A 20,694-nucleotide genomic window follows, 5' to 3' on the forward strand; every position below is an offset into this window, starting at 1 on the left:
ACAACGCAAAATATAAAATGATTTTGAGGAGCTGCATTCTTATATAAATAAAACAATCCCGAAGTCCACCTGTAACTGTCCATTCGTTAGACAAAGACCTTTTGTTTTTCGCATCTGGAAACACAATGTCTATTCAACAAATTGCTGTGCACGCTAAGCTTACCTGTAACTGTCCATTCTGTAAACAATGAATATATTGTATATGTGCCACCTGTTTTACACATTTTTAAAAAACAATTCCCCAAACAAAGAGAATCATGTTTTAAGTAGGAGAAAGTCCTCAAACTGTCCATTTTGTGAGAGAAAGAACGAATCTCGGGCCTATGGCCCTGGATTAGTTCTTTCTCTACAGAATCGGACAGTTTTCGGCCTTTCTCCTTTACGTAAATATGGTTGAGGTTTTTTCATTGGTTGTTATTATTAAACTATTACCTAAATGCATTTTGAAGAGATATCGTACAAACCATTTGCTCTCTCTCTGTATAGACTAGGCCTCAGCTAACGGGGAGAGATATCGTAGTCAACTCATTGTATTTTTTAAAAATTTCTATTGACTCTGGAGTGTTACATTCAGATAAGTAAATAAATGAATAAAAATTAAAAGAAAGTTTATATATTACAAAAATGAAAAAAATGAATAGATTTGAAAATTTTATTTCAAATATTCATAAAATCTATATCTGTTACATTTCTTTATAATGGAAATGAATTTTTAATACACATATTTCTAAAGCACATTTTGTACAGGTACTATTATGATTTTATTAGTCTAAAGTTATTTTCAATCTATTTTATCAAATAAATTTAAGTACACTAGCCTACTTAAAGCAGATTCCATTCTTGGGAGATTTTTGAGAGAACTAAATACTTTGGGGAGGGGAAATTACTAGCAGGAAAAAATAAACTTAAAACTTAAAATAAGTTGAACACAAATGATAGTTTTGAAAGGAAAAGTAACATTTTGTAGGATCAAATTAACTACCGCTCCAATTTAATTTTGCTAAATTTTGTTAAATAATATGAAAGTCTTAAATGTGTATCAGACACAAGATTTTTTGATCTATTGTAGTACATGTTATTCTGTTGATTGACAGTTTGCCTGATACCCTCTTCTTACAAAACACTATATTACTTCACGTAATGATTGTCTGATTATATACAAATTAAAAGAAAGGTGAAACTAGAGATAGGAATCACAAACATAAACATGCAAACAACAGACACCAAGCAGAATAGAGTCGTGTGTCAAAATAGTGTAGATAGGAATATGGGGGACCGGTTTTGTCTTGAACTATTTAGGATCAGTACTTATTTTATTTCAAATTTAATTTTAATTTGCCTCAAAGCAAAAGCTTAAACCTCATGTGCTCCCAGGATGGTGTAGCTGGTTTTTAGGTCACCTGAGTAAACTCAGGTGACCTATTGCTATACATGTAGCTCAGACACATAGTGTGTATATGTAAGTGAAGTGTTAACATTTGAACCTTTTCAGCTTCTTCTCTTAAACTGAATGGATTTCAACCAAATTTGGCACAAAGCACAGGTAAAGGGGAACAAAAATTTTTAATTTCATGATCCCTGCACACTATATACTGGGGCCTGAGGAGTGGGGCCAAAACCCCTAAAATTAATGCAATCTTTAAAAATCTTCTTCTTTACTCCTGGACATGAAGCAGTCAAACTATTTGCATGATTGTAATCAACATTAAGTCCTCTACCAAAATTGTGAAATTCATGGCCCTGGGGTCAGGGGTTCTAGTGCTAAGGGGCTAAATAAGTATGATAGTGAAAATGCATTATTTCTTTGAAAATGACCGACGTAACCTGGGTATTAAATAAACGAATGTGACATAGTTATGATAGAGAGTCGTCTACCAAAATTGTGAATTTTATGGCCCGAGGGTCAAAGGTCCTGGTGTTGGGGGGGGGGGGGGGGGGGGGGCTCTATTGATTATATATTGAAATTAAATTAATTCCTTTAAAATCTTCTCTGCTCCGAGGTATTATATAAACAAACTAAGTGCATATTTATGATGAGCAAGAGTGCCTCTACCAAATTTAAATTGCCCCAGGGTCAAGGGTTCTAGTGTTGGGGGGGGGGCTCGAATATTTATTATATAGTGAAATTACATGAATTCTTTGAAAATCTTCTTCTCTGCTCCTAGGTATTAAATAAACTAACTAAGTGCATAGTTTTGATAAGCAAGAGTGCCTATACAAAAATTGTGAATTTTATAACCCAGGGTCAGAGGTTCTGGTGTTAGGACTTAGGATGGGGCTCTATTGATTATATTAAAAATACATGATTTTTTTGAAAATCTTCTTTTGTGCCCCTGAGTATTAAATAAACCAAGTAAGTAATAGTTATGATGAGCAAGGGTGACTACTGAGAAACAAACACATGGCCCCAGCATCAATGGTTCTAGTGGGGGAGGGGGGGACTTTAATGTTTATAAAGTGAAAATACATGAATTCTTTGAAAAATCTTCTTCTCTGCTCCTAGGTTTCAAATAAACTAACTAAGTAGATAGTGATGATGACCAAGTGTTCTTCAACTAAGATTGTGAATTTTATGGCTAGGGTCAAGGGTTCTGGTGTGTGTGTGTGAGAGGGCTCTAATTGATTTTATAGTAAAAAAATGTGAATTCCTTGAAAATCTTCTTCTCTGCTCCTAGGTATTATATAAACTAACTAAGTGCATAGTTATGATGAGCAAGTGTGTCTCAACCAAAATTGTGAATTTAATGGCCCTATCATCAAGGGTTCTGGTGTTGGGGTGGGGGCTCTATTGATTATATAGTGAAATTACATGAATTCTTTGAAAATCTTCTTCTCTGCTCCTAGGTATTAAATTAATCATATAGTGCAAAGAGAGAGCAAAAGTGCCTCTACAAAAATTGTGAATTTTACCCCAGGGTCAGGGGTGATGATGTTAGGGTGAACTGAAATTTGATTATATAGTGAAAATACATTAAATCTTTGAAAATCTTCTTCTCTGTCTCTGGGTATGAAGCAGATGAACAACCTATATTGTTATGATGAGCAAGGGCCCTAATCTTGCAGAATTGTGAATTTCAAGGCCCCAGCGGGGGGGGGGCTCTACTTATATACTGGAAATGAATTAATTGTTTGAAATCTGGTCCTCGGTATTTATAAAACATTTATTTACTTTTTGATAGGCAATTTTAAGGGTGCCTTTTAAAAATTTGTGCAACCTAGGAAAGGGTTTATGACAGAGTGTGTAGGGGCACTACTGATTATTGATGAATATTACTGATTAAAAAATGCATTTTTGTCCCCCTACCCTACATATGGGTATTCTCCAAGCTAAGCGACTGCTAAGTTTATTGTTATGATGATCAATGGTGCTCTTTCAAAATTGTGAATGCCATATAGCATCTGGCTTAAAACATGTTATTGAATCAAATTCAATACACTGTAACTGGAAAGTTGTTGCATAATGCTCAGGTGACCTATAAGGCCCGTGGGCCTCTGTGTATTTTATAAATTCATGGAAGAGGAATTGAAAATACATGTAGCTCAGACAGATAGAATTGTATTTATAAGTGAAGTAGCTAACCTTTTCAGACCTATCTTTAAAAAATGGATTTTGATAATAAATGACAGGAAAAATATTTTTTTTTTGAATTTCACCTGTATTGAACTGCACACTATATACTTATTTATGATATTCTCATCAAAACAATTTTCCTTTTTAGACATATCATTAATTTCACAGATTTTCTCGTAAGATATTCTAACATTTTTTTTTTTGTTTGGTAGCATCCTTTTGACACAGAGTGCACAAACTCTCCTGCGGCCACATCAAAGTTCCGACGTAAGGAGAAATTAATGACGACAGTGTGCTGTCATCTTGTGACGTGACTGATTACGGCAAATAATGTGACACTTTTTGAACCTTTTATATATATTTATGAATAACGGTTTTTTATGTTCCCCTCAGAAGGGCTCTTTGAAACATCAGTGAGCAGCATAGCGTGAGCTGTCTTTGTAAAAGAAGAGATGGAAACCATTCACATGGAGTGTCAGGAAATGTGTGATAAACATGCAAAGGACATGGATAAAAATTAATTCAACGAGATATATCTGCAAATTAAAAGTCCACGAATTGTGCTTTTCAATAAATAAAAAATATTTAAAATAAATTAAAAACCCATTTAATTCCATTTATTTTTTATGTGAATAAACCTCTACAACCGAGAACTGAGTGTGAGAAAGACGCGTCCACTACCACAAGTGCTTATAAACAGGGGAGAGCTAAATAATTAGAATCTATCTAGAACTTAATCAAGGCTCAGAGGATGGGGATTTTTTAAAAACTCTATGTTGTGTCTAGCTCCATCCAAATTTGAATGTTTTATTTTATTTATTTGACACTGAGTAACAAACAAAGTACTCCGTGTGGACAGAATGGTGGCTCGACTTTTTATTACCAGTCCATTGTGCCTGATGATGGCAACTCTCCAGAAACAGAATCATGTCATGGGGATGCACAATATTAACCTGTACATTAAATTTTTGATTTTTTGATGTACACTAACCAAAACCTGGAGCACACTATAGCCATCCAACAGAAACTCTTCCAGCAACAGAACATCAGAACCCCATGATGGAACAGGAAAAATAATGGACTACCCCTGCAGCCTTCTGTCTCTAGTGCTAGCTCTGTTAGTGGACAGGGCGACCGTGTGTAGTCGAGAGACAGTCCAAATGTCTTGAAGATAACATTGCCACTCCACCAGACAGCAGTGGGCAGATGTTTTTTTGGGTCAAAATAAAAGTATCAAAAAAGCCTGACGGAACTCGTTAAGATTGTGCCAATGAAAAGCAAGCTTCTGATAAGAGAGAGCCAAGAAAATTTCAAAAGAAAGATGTGGAATGACAACGGATGATGATGCCATGAGTGAACTGAAATTTTTATTGGTCAAAGGAAGAGCGTAATAAGACATTAGAAAAAGCACGTGATCACAAACAAAACGAGAATTTGATGATATAATTTGTTTGTAAACTTTTAAAAAGGAAAAAAAGAAATAAACATTGTTGACACTAAGTCATGGAAAATTATTGAAGCATAAAAATAAGAAAGTGTTAGAACAATTATTGTATTGATTTTAAAATGCTTACGGGAGTCGTGTGTCAGATGGGAAGCACCAATAATCCCCTCCTCTCTGTGACAACCCTCTCTCTTTCTCTGTGTGATAGTGGATGCTTGGATTATTATTAATTTGCATAAATTTGCACAAATGTGATATACTGAAATAGTAATGTGATTAAACAGAGAGAATAAGAGAGATGAATTAAAGAATATCTTGTATAATATATTTAAACATTTATTTTTGAAATTGAAAATACAACAAATGTGTATGGTGTTCCACTGAAACATATGTTTTTTTTTCATCGAGTTTTGTTTCAGCCATAGAAATAACTGATTCTGCAAGATACAATTTGTCATTGTTGGTAGATGGAAGTTGTTTATTATTATGGATTGGTGGTTGCATATTGCAGCTGTAAAAAAAGTGCTCTAAGTCATGAATATATATACATGTACTTAATAATAATAATAAATACTTTATTTAAAGAAGGTAAAGATTAGTGCATGCACTATTATTTTGAGGGCCTTCTATATATATATATATCAAATACAAAAATATACAAATACAATTCATCATATATAATAGTAATATGTTTAAGGAATTACAATCACAAGATTATGAATATAGCGTCCATGTATAGTTAATTAACAATCATAATACAATATACAATATCGAAACCTTATTGTGCTCAAATAATTGTGCGACAGCTGATGATGTAATTTTCTATATTACGCTTAAATGCTCAAAAAGAGATTATTAATGTGTTGGGGAAGTTTATTCCATAGATGTACACCTGAATACTGAAAAGATGTCTCTCTAAGTTTGTACGAAATTTCGGCAATCTTAGATCATAATTACTTTCAGATCGAAGGTTATAAGAAGATGATGAATGAAATTCAAATAAATTACAAAGATAAAGGGGAGTCGTTCCACTGAAAATTTTGTATAATAATATGTATTTGTATAGATCAACTAGCTCATAAACTGTTAACCATCCAAGTTTCTCAAACAGTGGTTTGAAAGAAAATACGGGACTTGCGTCAAGAATAATCCTTGCTGCTCTTTTCTGTAACTTAAATAGTCTGTCCATGTCCTGCTTGGGGGCATTACCCCAGATAGTCAAACAATAGTTAATGGATGGTAAAATATAAGCATTGTAATATAGTTTTCTGGTATGTAGAGGGAGAAATTTCTTAATCCTTCGAAGAGTAAATAACTTATAATTTAAGGTTTTACAAACCGAATCAATATGATTTGTATACTGTAACTTATCATCAATATGTACACCAAGAATTTTTTCAGTTTCAACCATTTCAATTGTTTTGTCTGAGGCATAAAGTTGTAAATTTGGATTATCTAATTTTGATTTTCTTTGCTGTGTTCCCATTAACATACATTTTGTTTTATCTACATTTAAAACCATTTGATTTTGAGCACACCATTTCTCAATCTCATTAAGATCTGAATTTAGTGTATTTTCTAAACATCTTGCATTATTATTATAAGAATACAGAGTTACATCATCAGCAAACATATCAATATTTGAATTGTTTACATGTAATGGAAGGTCATTTATGTACAATAAAAATAAAAGGGGGCCCAAAATTGACCCTTGTGGCACTCCTGCTGTGACGGGTAGAATATTGGAGACACATGATCCAAATTTAACACACTGGGTCCTATCGTAAAGATATGATTTAAACCATTTTATAGCTGTTTGGTCAAATTTGTAATGGGTTAATTTCTCTAGAAGAATATCATGATTCACTAAATCAAATGCTTTACTAAAATCTATAAATGTAATACCGATTAGTTCACCACGATCCATTGCAGTAAGCCAACTTTCTGTTAGTTTTGTAAGTGAAGTTTGACAGGAATGGAGTTCCCTAAACCCCGACTGGGATTGTGTTAGTAGATCAAATTCATTAGTGAAATTTTGTATTAGCTTAGCTACATGTTTTTCTATCAATTTAGATATAGTTGGTAGAATAGAAATAGGACGATAATTATTCGGGTCATTTGTCTCCTTTCTTAAAAATAGGTGTTACTTTGGCTTGTTTTAAATTTGTCTTGAAAATACCACTTACTATGCTAGCGTTAATAAGATGAGTTATAGGTTTACATATATATTTAGATGTGACTTTCAGAAGACGGGGCCCAATAAAATCAATACCAGCTGATTTATTGATATTTAGAGAATTTAACATGTTAAAAACTTCACTTTCCTCAATTTGATGAATACTAAACAAGGTTTCCTCATCAAGCTTAGACCTAACAAAATTACATAAGATATTAGGATCATAATCATGTTTTGGCATTTCCAAAAGAAGCTTGTTAGAGACATCCGTAAAGTGGTTATTAAAAGTATTTGCAATATTCTGTAAATTATCAACAATTTCCCCATTAGAAGACACATGAGATGGAGTTGTATTCTTAAGATTACATGTTAATTGATTAAGATAGTTCCACATTTCTTTGGGATTTGAACTCTGTTCGATCGCTGTTTTATAGTAAGAAGATTTTGATTTGTTTATAAGAACGCTAACTTTGTTTCGATAAATTCTATAGTTCTCCATGTCTCCTTCTTTGTGGTAAGAGTCCCGTAAATGTCTAGCATTGTTTATTTCTTGTGTCATCCATTTAGGACGGATTTCACTCTTTACTCGTTTTGTTTTAACCTGTGCATGTTGGTCAAGTACGCTATTGAATAATTCATAGAATTCAGTTAGTATTTCATTAGGGTCATGCATCTGGAGGAGATTGTTAAATTCTACATGTTTTAAGTCTTGGAGGAATTTATTTTCATCAAACTTTTTGAAGTCTCTATATTGAATTTCTATGTGTTTTCCTTTTTGCGGCATGCATTTTGTTTTTCTAGTGGCACATATTGGGTAGTGATCAGAGATGGCTATAAAAGGTATATTTACTTCACACATGTTATCTGGTTTATTGGTGTAAAAGTGATCTATTAGGGTACTTGAGGTATTAGTTACTCTAGTTGGTGCTGTAATTAATTGTGAAAAACCATACTCTTCCATAGCATATGTCCAACTTTGTGGGGGTTCTTTGAATAAGTCTACATTAAAGTCACCTGTTAAGATAATTTCTGCATCGTCACAGCAGGAGGCACAGTTAATCTCTCTAGCCAGGTCCTCTGCCCAGCAGGAGGGAGCAGATGGTGGACGATATGCTGAACAGTAATAAATTGGTTTAGAATTTTTAATCTTTAATTCCAGCCAAATTGTTTCAATATTACTGATTTCAAAATCAGGCCTACGTTTATATCTTATATTATTAGAAATGTAGACAATAATTCCACCGCCTGCTCTCAGAATGCGATCTTTTCTTTCCATATCAAAACCCTCAATATACAATTCAGAATCACTGACTTGATCATTCAAGAAGGTTTCACAAAGTCCTAAAATATTTACAGTTTGTTTATCATGAAGTAATAGTTTAATTTCTTCAATTATAGGCAATAAGTGGCATATGTTTAGATTTCCAAATCTTAGACCTTTTTTCACCAAACCAAATCCATTATTGCTCAGTACATGTGGTACATGTATATTCTCATTTTTAGATATCGTATGATTAGCAGATTGTGAAACCTTCTTGGTATGAAATCTATGAGTATTCTTGTCTGGTTTTGAGAATTTAGAAGTATTTGGTGAAGTAATTAAATTTTTTGAATTTGTTACAAAATCTAGAGAAAAATATTCACATTGTTTGCATGAACAGTGGATCTTATTACATTCTGAACATAATCTACTAAGAGTCGAATAAACATTGTTGTCAAGAGAAATCGATTGGGAACTATGGTCGGCTACACATTCGTTGCCAGTTTCCTAGTGTCCATTCGGACAAAGCTTGGTTTTATGACCCAGTTCCCCACAATTCCAGCAGTCCAACTTTCTTCCATGTCTGCAGTGTCGTGATATGTGTCCACTTTCCCCACAGAAATAACAGAAGGCTGGACGGCGGAAGGAAGTACTGCCAAGTATTTCCGATTCTTCACCATTCGTATGTACGTTTCCGACTTTGAGGATACTCACGTATTGATGGAAAATTTTTAGCAGTTCGGCGGTACCTCTGTCTGACAGATGAATGTTGTCTTTCCAATAATACTCTTGAGAGAGGATTTCCAAGAGAGAGAGAGAGAGAAGTTGGAATCACTGAACCACCATACATTTCACATACACTTTTAATAATTCCATTAACTTCACTGTGTCTGTATCACGCCTTGGTAATACTTCCGAGATAAATACACTGATACTAGAATTCCGATTTCTGAGATCTGTGATTACTTCTGCGAAATCATTTTCTATTGCCTCTGGGTCTCGTCGTCATAGATGCATCATTTCCGCCAGCCAAGATGATTACATACGATACTTCATTCACATGTGATATTTAAGTAGTAGTGTATGTAGAGTTCTGTTGATGTCTGATATTCACTGTCAGAGGTGTAAGTCAGGGAGAGAGATTTTCCCCCTATTCTATTCATCTCTTTTGTTTCCATGTTTCACAATGACAGTGAAAAAATTTATTAGAAAATAAATTGTCATTACTTTGAACAGAAATGAACCAATGTAAAATCCACACTCTGTGCATTGCTTTCTTATGAAAGCATTTCCTCCAAATTTTCACTATCATTAAGTAATAGTATAACATATCGTACCAGACACTCTGCTTATGCCATTTGTTATACAGATTGTAAGAATTCCACTTGTTCTGACCTACTGATTGTTAGTCCCTTTGTATTATACTATAGTAATAAAATATCAACTATACATGTAAAGAGCACTGTAAGAATTTTTAGTGAATAAAGCAAGATATATCAAAACTCCTATATACTAGTCAAATTACAAAATCACATAATTTAATATTTCATAGACTTTGTTTATTTTGTCTGTTGATATAACCTGGTTTAAGTTTTTGATCCGTGTGTAGAAACATACATCACCTGTGATCACATGCTTAGTTACAAATGTTGTCAGTAGAAACTGTCGTCATGGTTACATTTTGACAGACTTTGTGCTTCATTTTCCTGAATTCAGTGATATGAGAACATGAATAAATTATTGTTTTATATTTGTGACAAGAATCCTGACTTTGTTCTTTGTTGACATTGCTGCTTATTGTCTTGAGTGACTGCCTGTCACAATCGTAAAAAAACAGTCATAAGATATGCCTATGTAGAAGAACAATAAGATTTGATAAAATTCAAATTCAAAATTTACTATGCATGCTCATGTGTTTCTATTAACAACCCCCCCCCCTCTACAAAAAAATAATTAAGTTGCTAAAATCTTAATTTTCTTTTACATTTGATCAATATTTTATGATTGTTTCCTTAATGATTACTTAGAAAGTTACAGACTGGTGAAGTTTTAGTTTTAATTGTAAGCTTTTGTGATAAAATGGCCACTGAGTTGCACAGGAAATGTAGAGAATAAATCAAACACCCAACACACACTATAAGCAAGTGTAAATTTTCAATGAAACTAATTAATCCTTAAGGAGGATATGGAAATAACGAACAGCATTCAATCTCAACGTCCATTAAACAAATATACAAAATAAGAGCAGTCCAAAAAGCAAACACTTTGACCATAGTCACCGAAACATCAGAGGTGGGATCAGGTGCCATGGAGGAGTGAGTATCCCCTGCCGACCGGTCCCCCCCGCCGTGTGCTCGTTGTCATAATCAGGAAGTAACGGGAAAAATCCGTGGTCAAATCAGTGTATAAATAATGGACTAACAATTGGTATGAAAAACGTCAGTCAGCATTTCATTCAATGATAAATTGTATTTGCTGACAAGGTCATTGTATCGACCATAGAATTTACAAAATGATGACTTTAAACGAGACTGTTGATATTCTTGTTTCATCAACTTGCTTGTCAATAATTTGCCTCGTTTAAGAAATTGTTCATACGTAGAGCATGCTCTTGCGTATCGAATCAACTGAGATATAAATACTCCGTATGCAGGTGATGAAGGTATATTGCTGCATAAGTAAGGAAAGTTGACGATAGAAAAGTTAAAGTCATCCTTAAGTTATGTTTATTCAGATAAGTTAAGTGTCAAAACGTTTTAAAAAAAAGATTCTAAAATTTCAATAATCGCAGTCCAAAAATGTAAAATACAACTGCTTTGTATTCATAGTCACAATGGATACGTAAAGTTGGCATTTCCCTTTGATTTATTGATTAGGTGTTGTTTACATCCCTCGCTAGAATTTTTCACTCGTGTGGAGACGCCACACCTTGTCGGTTGAGAGCTATAGATTTTGTCCTATGCTTGGAACTTACAGCCATTGAGCAGTGAGGGATTTTTTCCTTGCCAGCACCATTTGTGTACATGTGTTGGAACTATATTTAAAAATAAAGACTACACCTGGTATTTCCTACAAATAAACATTGACCATTGCTTCCAAACTTTTCAATTACAAAAAAACTTTGTAACGATGGGCCAGATATGAAAAAGAAGACGTCGAAAATGTGTCAGAATGGATTAAATGCATCAGATGCATGTTAAAGTCGCGTATTAAAAGGGGCATATATTGAGGAGCAATATTAAAACCATCTATCCTTCTGTATTCAATACTGTAGATCACTGAATTTTTTGCACACCTTATTTTCGCGAGATAATCATTGCCCCTTTATAAGGGAGACAAAATTTTCACGAATTGTGGCCATTGCTCTTTATAATCTTAAGGAATTCTATTATACGCGAGAATGATATTTTCCCAAGCATACCGTCTTGCGTAATAACGCAAAAATAAAGTTCTCGCGAATAAAAAGTGATTTACAGTAATCCAGAAGTAAAAAACAAATTAAATAAATTACATGATCAGTACGTACTGGTCCCTGCTGACAAAGCAGGTAACAATATTGTCTGTGTTTGTTAGGATCATAATATAATTTGTTCTTTAGAAAAACAATGATTTAACTCTACAAGTGGCAATCCAACTAACTTACACTTCCCTTTCTAAGGAAGAAATTCTTGAAAAATTATATGTCAGTTTTAAATATTTTTAATATGACATGGGTATCCCACAGAGCCAAAATGAATTTAACTACTATATATACAAATGTTTAAAGGATTCCAAAACTTCATATTAATCCTTACAAACAAACTAACATTGTGGGTTCCAGTAAATGTTCAACAAAGCCTCTTTCTTTACTCCTCACTAAGATATTGAAAGTAGTGAAGGAAAACTGTCAAGAGTGCGGTGCAACAATATTCTCAAGAAGTGGTGTGAATCAGATGTGGATGCTCGAAAATTCCTAAGAACTTTTGCACTATTTGAAATTATAAGATTTTACCAAAATCAACCGCTTAAAAACTTACGACTTTTCAACTTTATATGCAACCTTAACCAAGATAAATTATAGTCCGAGCTTTTCATTATATTATTCAGCTGATAGCTGCTTTTTCAAAAAAAAGGAACTCGTTAATTAATTTACCTGGTCAGTGGTCATTTGCAAAATTATTCTGTTACAGCACATTCTGGTTGCACACACACGTAATCTGAAGTTGACATCAAAATGATGCTTGAGTTTCTAATTGACAATATCTAGGAGGTTTTTTGGAGACCAGGTATTTCAACAATCAATTGGAATTCCCATGGGCACCAACTCCGCTCCTTTATTAGCATACCTATTTTTGTATTCATATGAAACAGCATTTGTGCAAAATCTTTTGCTTGAAAAGAAAACACTTGCTATAGTCTTCAACTCGTCATTTAGATATATCAATGACGCATTGTCAATTAACAATGGTAATTTCCATTCCTTTGTCGATACGATATATATCCTGGTGAACCTGAGAAAAAAAAACCACAGTGTATAACACATCTGTTTAAATTCATACTTGGAAATTGTACTTGAAAAAGGTGGGTCCTTCATTTTAAAAATTACACCATGAGAAAAACTGTATCGAAAGTGGGGGAGGGGGTGGGGGCTCTCACAGAAAAGTAAACTTTTTCAAAAAATATATATCAAGGGTCTGTGTTTCCATAGAGGAGACTCTACTTCCTATGCATACCTTCCCTCTTCACAAATGCAGCAAGCGAACAAAGAGAAATAACTCTCGTTAAGTCCTTCTTGCATAAAAAAGTCTTTTTAGATCGATCATTGAGTCTTCGCCTCGGTCAATATGAATATTTTTCTGGTGAATAACAAACCATATTCAACACCAAAAGAATAACTGTGTTATATTACACTATAATTTATGTGAGATAAAAATGCAAATTTTGTTGAAATAAATAGTCACGACATTTTCCAAAGTCACATATCATTGTTAATGAACAATTCTGCTTAAAATACATGTACATATACTTATATTCTTTTGAAAATCTATATTAAAATAACCATTAAAATAACATATTTGTTTCTATTTACTGAAAAATAATTATAAGGAAAACTGTATCATTTTAATGATGAGTTATTTTGTAAGGTAAATAAATACATTTGTAAAGGTTGAAAAGGAGTGTTCAAAGTTATGACAGATACTGATACACTTTAACACAGGCGTTTTCACATTCTACCATCCACAGGTTGTCGTGCCTGTCCACAGAGATTCCGTACGGCCGTGATATCCCATCATTCTCTGTCAGGATGTAAGACAGGAAGTCCGCGTCTTGGCTGATCAGGTGTACGACGTTATTGTCTTTGTCTGCGATAAGGATGTGACCCAGACTGTCGGTAGCCACACCACGCGGAGCGAATTCTTTTTTTAACGTCTGTTTAAGGACTTTCCCGTCATACTTAAACCGAAGATTTCCAGACTTGGTCAGGACGACCACTTTACTGTTGAAATCAGAAACACAGATATCCTCGTTGACATTCTCACAGACACCCCATGGATTAATAAAAAGTCTCTCCCCGTTCTGATCTGTCCTGAATTCCTGGATCATCCTCCCACTGCTGCTGTACTTGACTACTCTCGCTGTATATAAAACACCCATACAGACCAGGATATCACCTGACCTGGTACAACACAGACCTCTAGGACCATACTCAGTGTTTATAAGTTTTGTTTTCTCTTTGTTGAGTGACACTTTATAGATCCATTTATTGTCATAGTCAGAGTAAATCAGACTTCCGTCCTTCATCACAGCCAGACCAGATGGTTGTCCGTCTGTACTGATGTTATCCAGCTCTGTCCCTGACCTGTCTATCAGTAGTATCCCACAACCACCACCACTGATGTACGCTGTTCTGTCATCACGACAACTTACGTGATATAATGTTCTCTTTTGGGATTTTGTTTTGCTTATTTGTATTGCACGTCTTGATACTTTTTTGATAGACGGTTTTACGCTTGTAGACCCAGACAGATCTTTAACTTTTAAACTATCATCGCTTGATTTAAAATGGCTTATAACACCACTGATGAATTTACCAAACTGGTGCTCATTTTGAGATTTGCTGAGCTGACCGATTGTAAATGAAGGCATAGTGAGATTTATTTTGTCTGGAAATTTTAATCTCTTAAATATGTCAGGATTTTGTTTTCGGTACAATAAAAGGACAGCGGGATGACTTGATTCTGTAAGAGTTTCAAATTTCTCAATCATTTGATCCAAGTTTTGTTCGAAACTTTCTGCCTCTGCTGTATATTTAGATATTTCCAATAACTTCTCTCTCTCGTCTTTTGTGGATTCATCCAAGGCTTTTTTCAAAATGGCGCTGATATGATCTATAAAATCCTGAGCTTGTTTGTTCATCTTCTCTCTGATATCTTTATGGCTGGTCTTTATTTCCCTCTCTCCATTTTTGAAATCCTTTATTCTTTGAATAATCTCAGACTTATATTGTCCCTTCAGTTTAGACAATTCATACTCGGTTTCAGCCTTTTGTTTTTCGTAAAGATCCTGTAATTTACCGATAGCGTGTTTTCCGTGAACTTCCTGAATGCACGATATACACACCGGGACTTGACAATCTTCACAGCAAGCCTCGTACGCTTTAGATGGGTGGACCTCACACATTTTAATCTGATTAATTGGATGAAGTCTCTCAGACAGACGGACGATGTTGTGTCCGGAGGGAACTTTACTTTTAAGATGGAAGACAGAGTTCATCTCCACACGGAACACAGTGGAAGACAGCGGGCTCGTCCTCACAGTATTGACATCGAATGACGTCCTGGGCTTGTGATCGGGCCATTGCAACACAGCTGTATATCCTGGTAAATGAAGTATAATGAATTACAATTGTAAATTCTTGCCTTGTGTAACAGCCCTATCCTATCGTACGGAAATGCTAATAAAGCCAGGGGAAAGGTTTTTGGTAAATAAAAAAAAAGCTTTTTAAGTTAGAAATCTATTGAAAATAAATTTAGCTTTTATTGTCTACTATATTTAATGCTTGGAAAGCAAAGAACTTTTTACTTAAAAGTTGATAAATACACCCCATGTGTAATAATATTGACTGAAAAAGAAACATACGAGGTTTACGTATTGAAAGCCGATAATAATAGGAATTTAGAAATTAACTGCGAGATGTAATGTAAAGTGCTTGTATTTCTAGAGGTTAGTAAAGACCTGCATAATGCAGGGGATGCTCACTCCTCAATTGCACCTGATGTTTTGGAAGTCCGTGTTTGCTCTGCTCCTATTTTGTATTGTTTTATGGACTTTTGATGTTTTTAACATATTTTATTGAAATAAATCAAATGGATCAGAAAAGTTCTTACAACTAACGAGTTCCTCTCCTTTTTTCTATCTTAAATACTGTTCCATGTCTCCACATATTTCACTCCACATATATTTCATGAACACTTTAATAGTGACATATAATTTTTATAGACAAATGAATACTAGAACCCAATAAAATCTCTCTGCCACAAATACATGCTCAACCCATATTTTTCTTTAATATGTGTTGTACAATGTTATGACAGTATCAGATATTTTTATTACATAATTTAGCTGTAGAAATTGTATTTCATAAAAAATACCTTACGAAAAACCGATTATATGTGAATTAATTAGAATGAAATTGGAGAGGAGGTCCATTTTGTTTTGAATATTATCTCTTTGAAAATTATCCATCCGACAGCATAAAAGAAGAATCATTCCGCGATATAGAAATAGTGCCATTAAAAAAGTGAAAATACGATAATATTTTGAATGAAAATAAGTTTATATTAATAAGTTAAATGACAACAGTTTAATTATGTATTATTTTTTTTTTTGGCATTGTTACAATTTCTTTATATAATGACGGAATGTTTACGTTCTCGTTCGTGGCGTAGTAATACACAGTGTAAGATAGAAAAATCTCACACTGCTGTCTCACACCGGTCAAGTCAATCTTACACTGGTGATTATGCGAGAAAAATCTATACGGTATACAATGTCTTAATATTAACATAATAAAGTGACTTGAATTGAACTCTTACAGACATTGTCTGCAATGACAAAATGATTCCAAAATAATTTTAAATTGTTTTTGATTTCGAGTGAAACATGTCTTTTAAATACACAACCAAGTTGGCATGATGAAAAGCCCTATCTTGATATGACGTTGTTACGCCCCCTACCTTGATATGACGTTGTTACGCGCCCTACCTTGATATGACGTTGTTTCGCGCCAAAGTCATTTTTATGGTTATTTGGAAAACTTCCGTGTCCCTCTACGATAACTGGCAAAAATGGGGTTTCTTTGGTGGAATAGTTAAAACAAACTACACGGCAACATTATGTTTCTTTTTTATTCACCCTCATTTATGACATGATTGCAAGAAATTTAAACTAACTGCATATATGCAAATGTGATGTCTATACCTAAGGTGCAACTATTCCCTCTATAACATAGGCGTCGGAACCGGAAGGGCAAAGGGGGAGGACTAAGCCCCCCCCCCCCCCACTTTTTTTCAAATAAATATACATGATAAAGGCATTGAAAATTGAGGTTAACCTTTTGTATTAGTTTAATCCCCCAATTTCAAGTGGCCCCCCCCCCCACTTTCACCTGGCTTCCAACGCCTATGTGTGTAAATGTAATCACGAAATTATCTCTCGTAATACGCACGGGTTTTAAGGTTTTTTTTCTAAATCACTTTCCTTATGTGACGTCATATATTTCACGCCTGAGAGGTTTTCAGCACCGATTTTAGTGCACTGTGACCAAATGTAAGATACGACACTGACAAATTTCCATAATTTTTGGCTAAATAGTCAAAACATTTTGGAATATTATGTTTTCATTGGTGTTTTTGATTTTCCTTTCAGTATGCGAGAGGCCTTATACGGAATTACCCAGATAGCATGCTAACATTGGGCCAACGTTGGGCCAATGTCATCGGTTACATTGGGCCAATGTTGGCAAATGACATTGGCCCAATGTAAGTTTGCTAATCGGGCCAATGTTGGCCCGACATGTTGGGGCCAATGTTGGCCCAATGTAGTGTGTTGTTTCTACAGACATTGGCCCAACGTTGCGCCAACAGTGGCCCAATGAATGCGACATTGGGCCAATGTAGGCCCAACGTCATCTAGAACATTGGGCCAATGTTGGCAAATGTCATTTTGCTCATTGGCCCAATGTTGGCCCGATATATTGGACCAACATTGGCTCAATGTGTATAAGCATTTAATTGCTACAAATCTGCATATTAACAAATCCGATCATCTCTACAATCAGAAAAAAATCTACCTCCAGTTCTTCTTGAAAATACAAGTTATCTAAACTTAATTTACAAGTAATATCAGGCTTTTTAAACATCTCTAAATTTATCAGAACAAAATAAATTATCAGTTATCTAATTTATTGTTTCTACACAAGAAAAGTAAATGAAAGTATATATGAAATTACAAATGTGTTTTGATACAGTTAAAACAATAAATAATTTTCCTCTTATTAAGATTGAAGTTTGTATCTAGTAGTATAAATTTCCAAAGTTTTCCACTTATTTCACTTATATACACTTTTTATAAACAGGTTTATAACCAATCACTATCCGCCTTTGTAAAAGTTTTGAACGCATTTTCTTCTTTCGTTTCTTGCAATTGTCTGTTCTTATTCTTCCTTTATACTGTAGTACGCAGTGAAATTCCACAGAAATTGATTCGGAATACCAGCGGTTAGTTTGAACGCCCCTTTAAATAAAAAATAAACCTATTAAGCAAATCTCAAAAAAGAAAGAAATGCTGAAAAATAAATTTTAAGCAGTACTTTATTTACACACTTTTATAGTATTTTTAATTGATTCTGTGTATTACTACATAAGATATTCGATTATTTATAGATTTAGATATTTTATTTCAGTAAAGAATTATTCTGGAGAACAAATTAAAGCACGCATTTTATTACTTACTTTTTCAATACCCATCATCTTTGAAAAAGCCGGATTACTTCATTTGACTTCCAATGGAATTCTTCAATTTTGTTTAAAAAACATGGCAGCAAATACTCTCCTCTTCCCTCACCAAGTTATGTCCACTAATTAAATAGAATGATAATTTAATCTATGAAGAAGAGATTTGATTTCTCTAAAATATGCGAAACACATGCTGCACTAAGTACCAATCCAAAACATTTGGTAGAAAATATAAAGAGAGATCGATATATGAAACGAAACTGACCCATCCAAACTTTCAAAGATATTTAAAAATAAAATGATTAGCGTCTGATCTAGTTACATATTCAAAACTAAGGCAAGCTTAGAAAATGATCATGATCACATGAAACAAACTTTGCATTTTAAGTCTAAAAATCTGAAATAATTTGAGGTAAATAATATAGTACTTACATTTCCGTGTGTGAAATGTCTGGACATAGAGCTCTCTAAAAATCCACAATAAAGAACAAACATTTCAAAACTTTCTCTTTGACGTAAAATCTTCAACGTCCTGCTGTAGGGTACGCCCGAGAGTAAAATGTTAGGCGTGTTAAAAGGATGCAGATTTGACCATCCTGTCCTATCAGATATCACCATTACCATAGAAACTGGCCAGTTTCACGCTGTGTTAAACCCTGTCCTAATTACTTGGTCAGAAAATGTTCTCTTATCTTAGAATATGCCCCCTAAATCCAACACCAAAAAAATTTAAGTGTACATGTGTCTCTTATATTTCTTACAAAATGCAATTAAGTTAATCATGTGTTAATTTAAAACATTTACTTTTTAGAACTAGCAATGTTAAATATTACACATACATGTATTTCAAAGTTTCACAACTAAAAAAATTAAATGTTATATAATAACTTGATCGTCTGCATGTTTTATAGGTATTCATGGTATATGCGACATTAAATGTACAACCATAGTCCAATATTGTTTCATCACCTCAGCTTCGGAGTAAAATAGAGTTATGTTGACATTGATCCAACATTGGGCCAACATTGTATGCCCCAAAATAACAAAATAAAAACGTAATTAACCAATGTTGGTCCAACATTGGGCCAATGTTGTTCTCCCGACAAAATCTGTCAACTTGGTGGTGACAAGCAAACAACAGTGGTCCAACGTTCGGCCAACGTTGTTTCATCACCTTAGCTTTTGAGTAAAATAGAGTTATGTCGACATTGACCCAACATTGGGCCAACCTTGAATGCCCAACAAACTACAACAACATAAGAACGTGATTCACCAATGTTGGCCCGGCGTTGGGCCAATATTGTACTCCCAACAAAATCTGTCAACTTAGTGTTGACAATCTAACAACTGTGGTCCAACGTTGTGCCAATGTTGTGTCCCCAACCAACCTCGGCCTTTGAGTAAACTAGTGTAATGTTGACATTGACCCAACATTGGGCCAACGTTGTAAACCCAACGCCAACCATCGGCCAACGGACCATCATTTAGCCTATGTTGGGCCAACGTAGTCATGCTATCTGGGTATAAATATAAGAATCGTGTTTGCTCTGCTCCTATTTTGTATTGTTTGAATGAACTTTTTAGTTCGACTTCAATACTGTTCGTAATTTCCCTACATTTCATATTTACAGTGTATTTAATACCGAATTCCCTCTATTGCTAAAACGAAAGTAGATTCTCGTTTGCTCAAAAACAAATGATCAAAATAACCTAATTTGCTAAATTAGAGAACCCCGAAAGAATGAGATGAAAGGAAGAAAGCAGAAGAGATTATATGGTACATATTAATTTTATATATTCTAGAACCCCGACGGTACACATACCTGTAGGAACACGGCCACAAACCAGCTATATAATATGTAAATATGGTTGAGGTTTTTTCATTGGTTGTTATTATTAAACTATTACCTAAATGCATTTTGAAGAGATATCGTACAAACCATTTACTAACAGACCTCTCTCTGTATAGACTAGGCCTCAGCTAACGGGGAGAGATATCGTAGTCAACTCATTGTATTTTTTAAAAATTTCTATTGACTCTGGAGTGTTACATTCAGATAAGTAAATAAATGAATAAAAATTAAAAGAAAGTTTATATATTACAAAAATGAAAAAAATGAATAAATTTTATTTCAAATATTCATAAAATCTATATCTGTTACATTTCTTTATAATGGAAATGAATTTTTAATACACATATTTCTAAAGCACATTTTGTACAGGTACTATTATGATTTTATTAGTCTA

At 34.0% G+C, this 20,694-nt stretch overlaps 1 protein-coding gene and 1 pseudogene across 1 annotated transcript; one reads left to right on the forward strand and one right to left on the reverse strand.

Annotated features, from left to right (window-relative positions):
- The first annotated feature begins 4,550 nt into the window (after positions 1–4,550).
- LOC134264794 (PDZ domain-containing protein 4-like) lies at positions 4,551–5,245 on the forward strand (annotated as a pseudogene).
- Positions 5,246–13,334: 8,089 nt separating this feature from the next.
- On the reverse strand, positions 13,335–20,318 carry LOC134264795 (E3 ubiquitin-protein ligase TRIM71-like). Its single transcript, XM_062747076.1, has 2 exons — positions 20,271–20,318; positions 13,335–15,309 (listed from the first exon to the last, which is right to left on the reverse strand). The coding sequence occupies exon 2, from the start codon at positions 15,203–15,205 to the stop codon at positions 13,619–13,621; it is 1,587 nt and encodes a 528-aa protein (XP_062603060.1). The 5' UTR covers positions 15,206–15,309; positions 20,271–20,318; the 3' UTR covers positions 13,335–13,618.
- Between the last annotated feature and the right edge of the window lie 376 nt (positions 20,319–20,694).

Source organism: Saccostrea cucullata, unplaced genomic scaffold (genome assembly GCF_032062105.1).
Source record: "Saccostrea cucullata isolate Sc308-1 unplaced genomic scaffold, CSIRO_AGI_Scuc_v1 ctg11112, whole genome shotgun sequence".
In the NCBI taxonomy this organism is placed as follows: domain Eukaryota; kingdom Metazoa; phylum Mollusca; class Bivalvia; order Ostreida; family Ostreidae; genus Saccostrea; species Saccostrea cuccullata.

Coding starts and splice junctions, on each gene's coding strand:
- LOC134264795 (XM_062747076.1), bottom strand. CDS start 15,205: ATGAACTCTGTCTTCCATCTTAAAAGTAAAGTTCCCTCCGGACACAAC.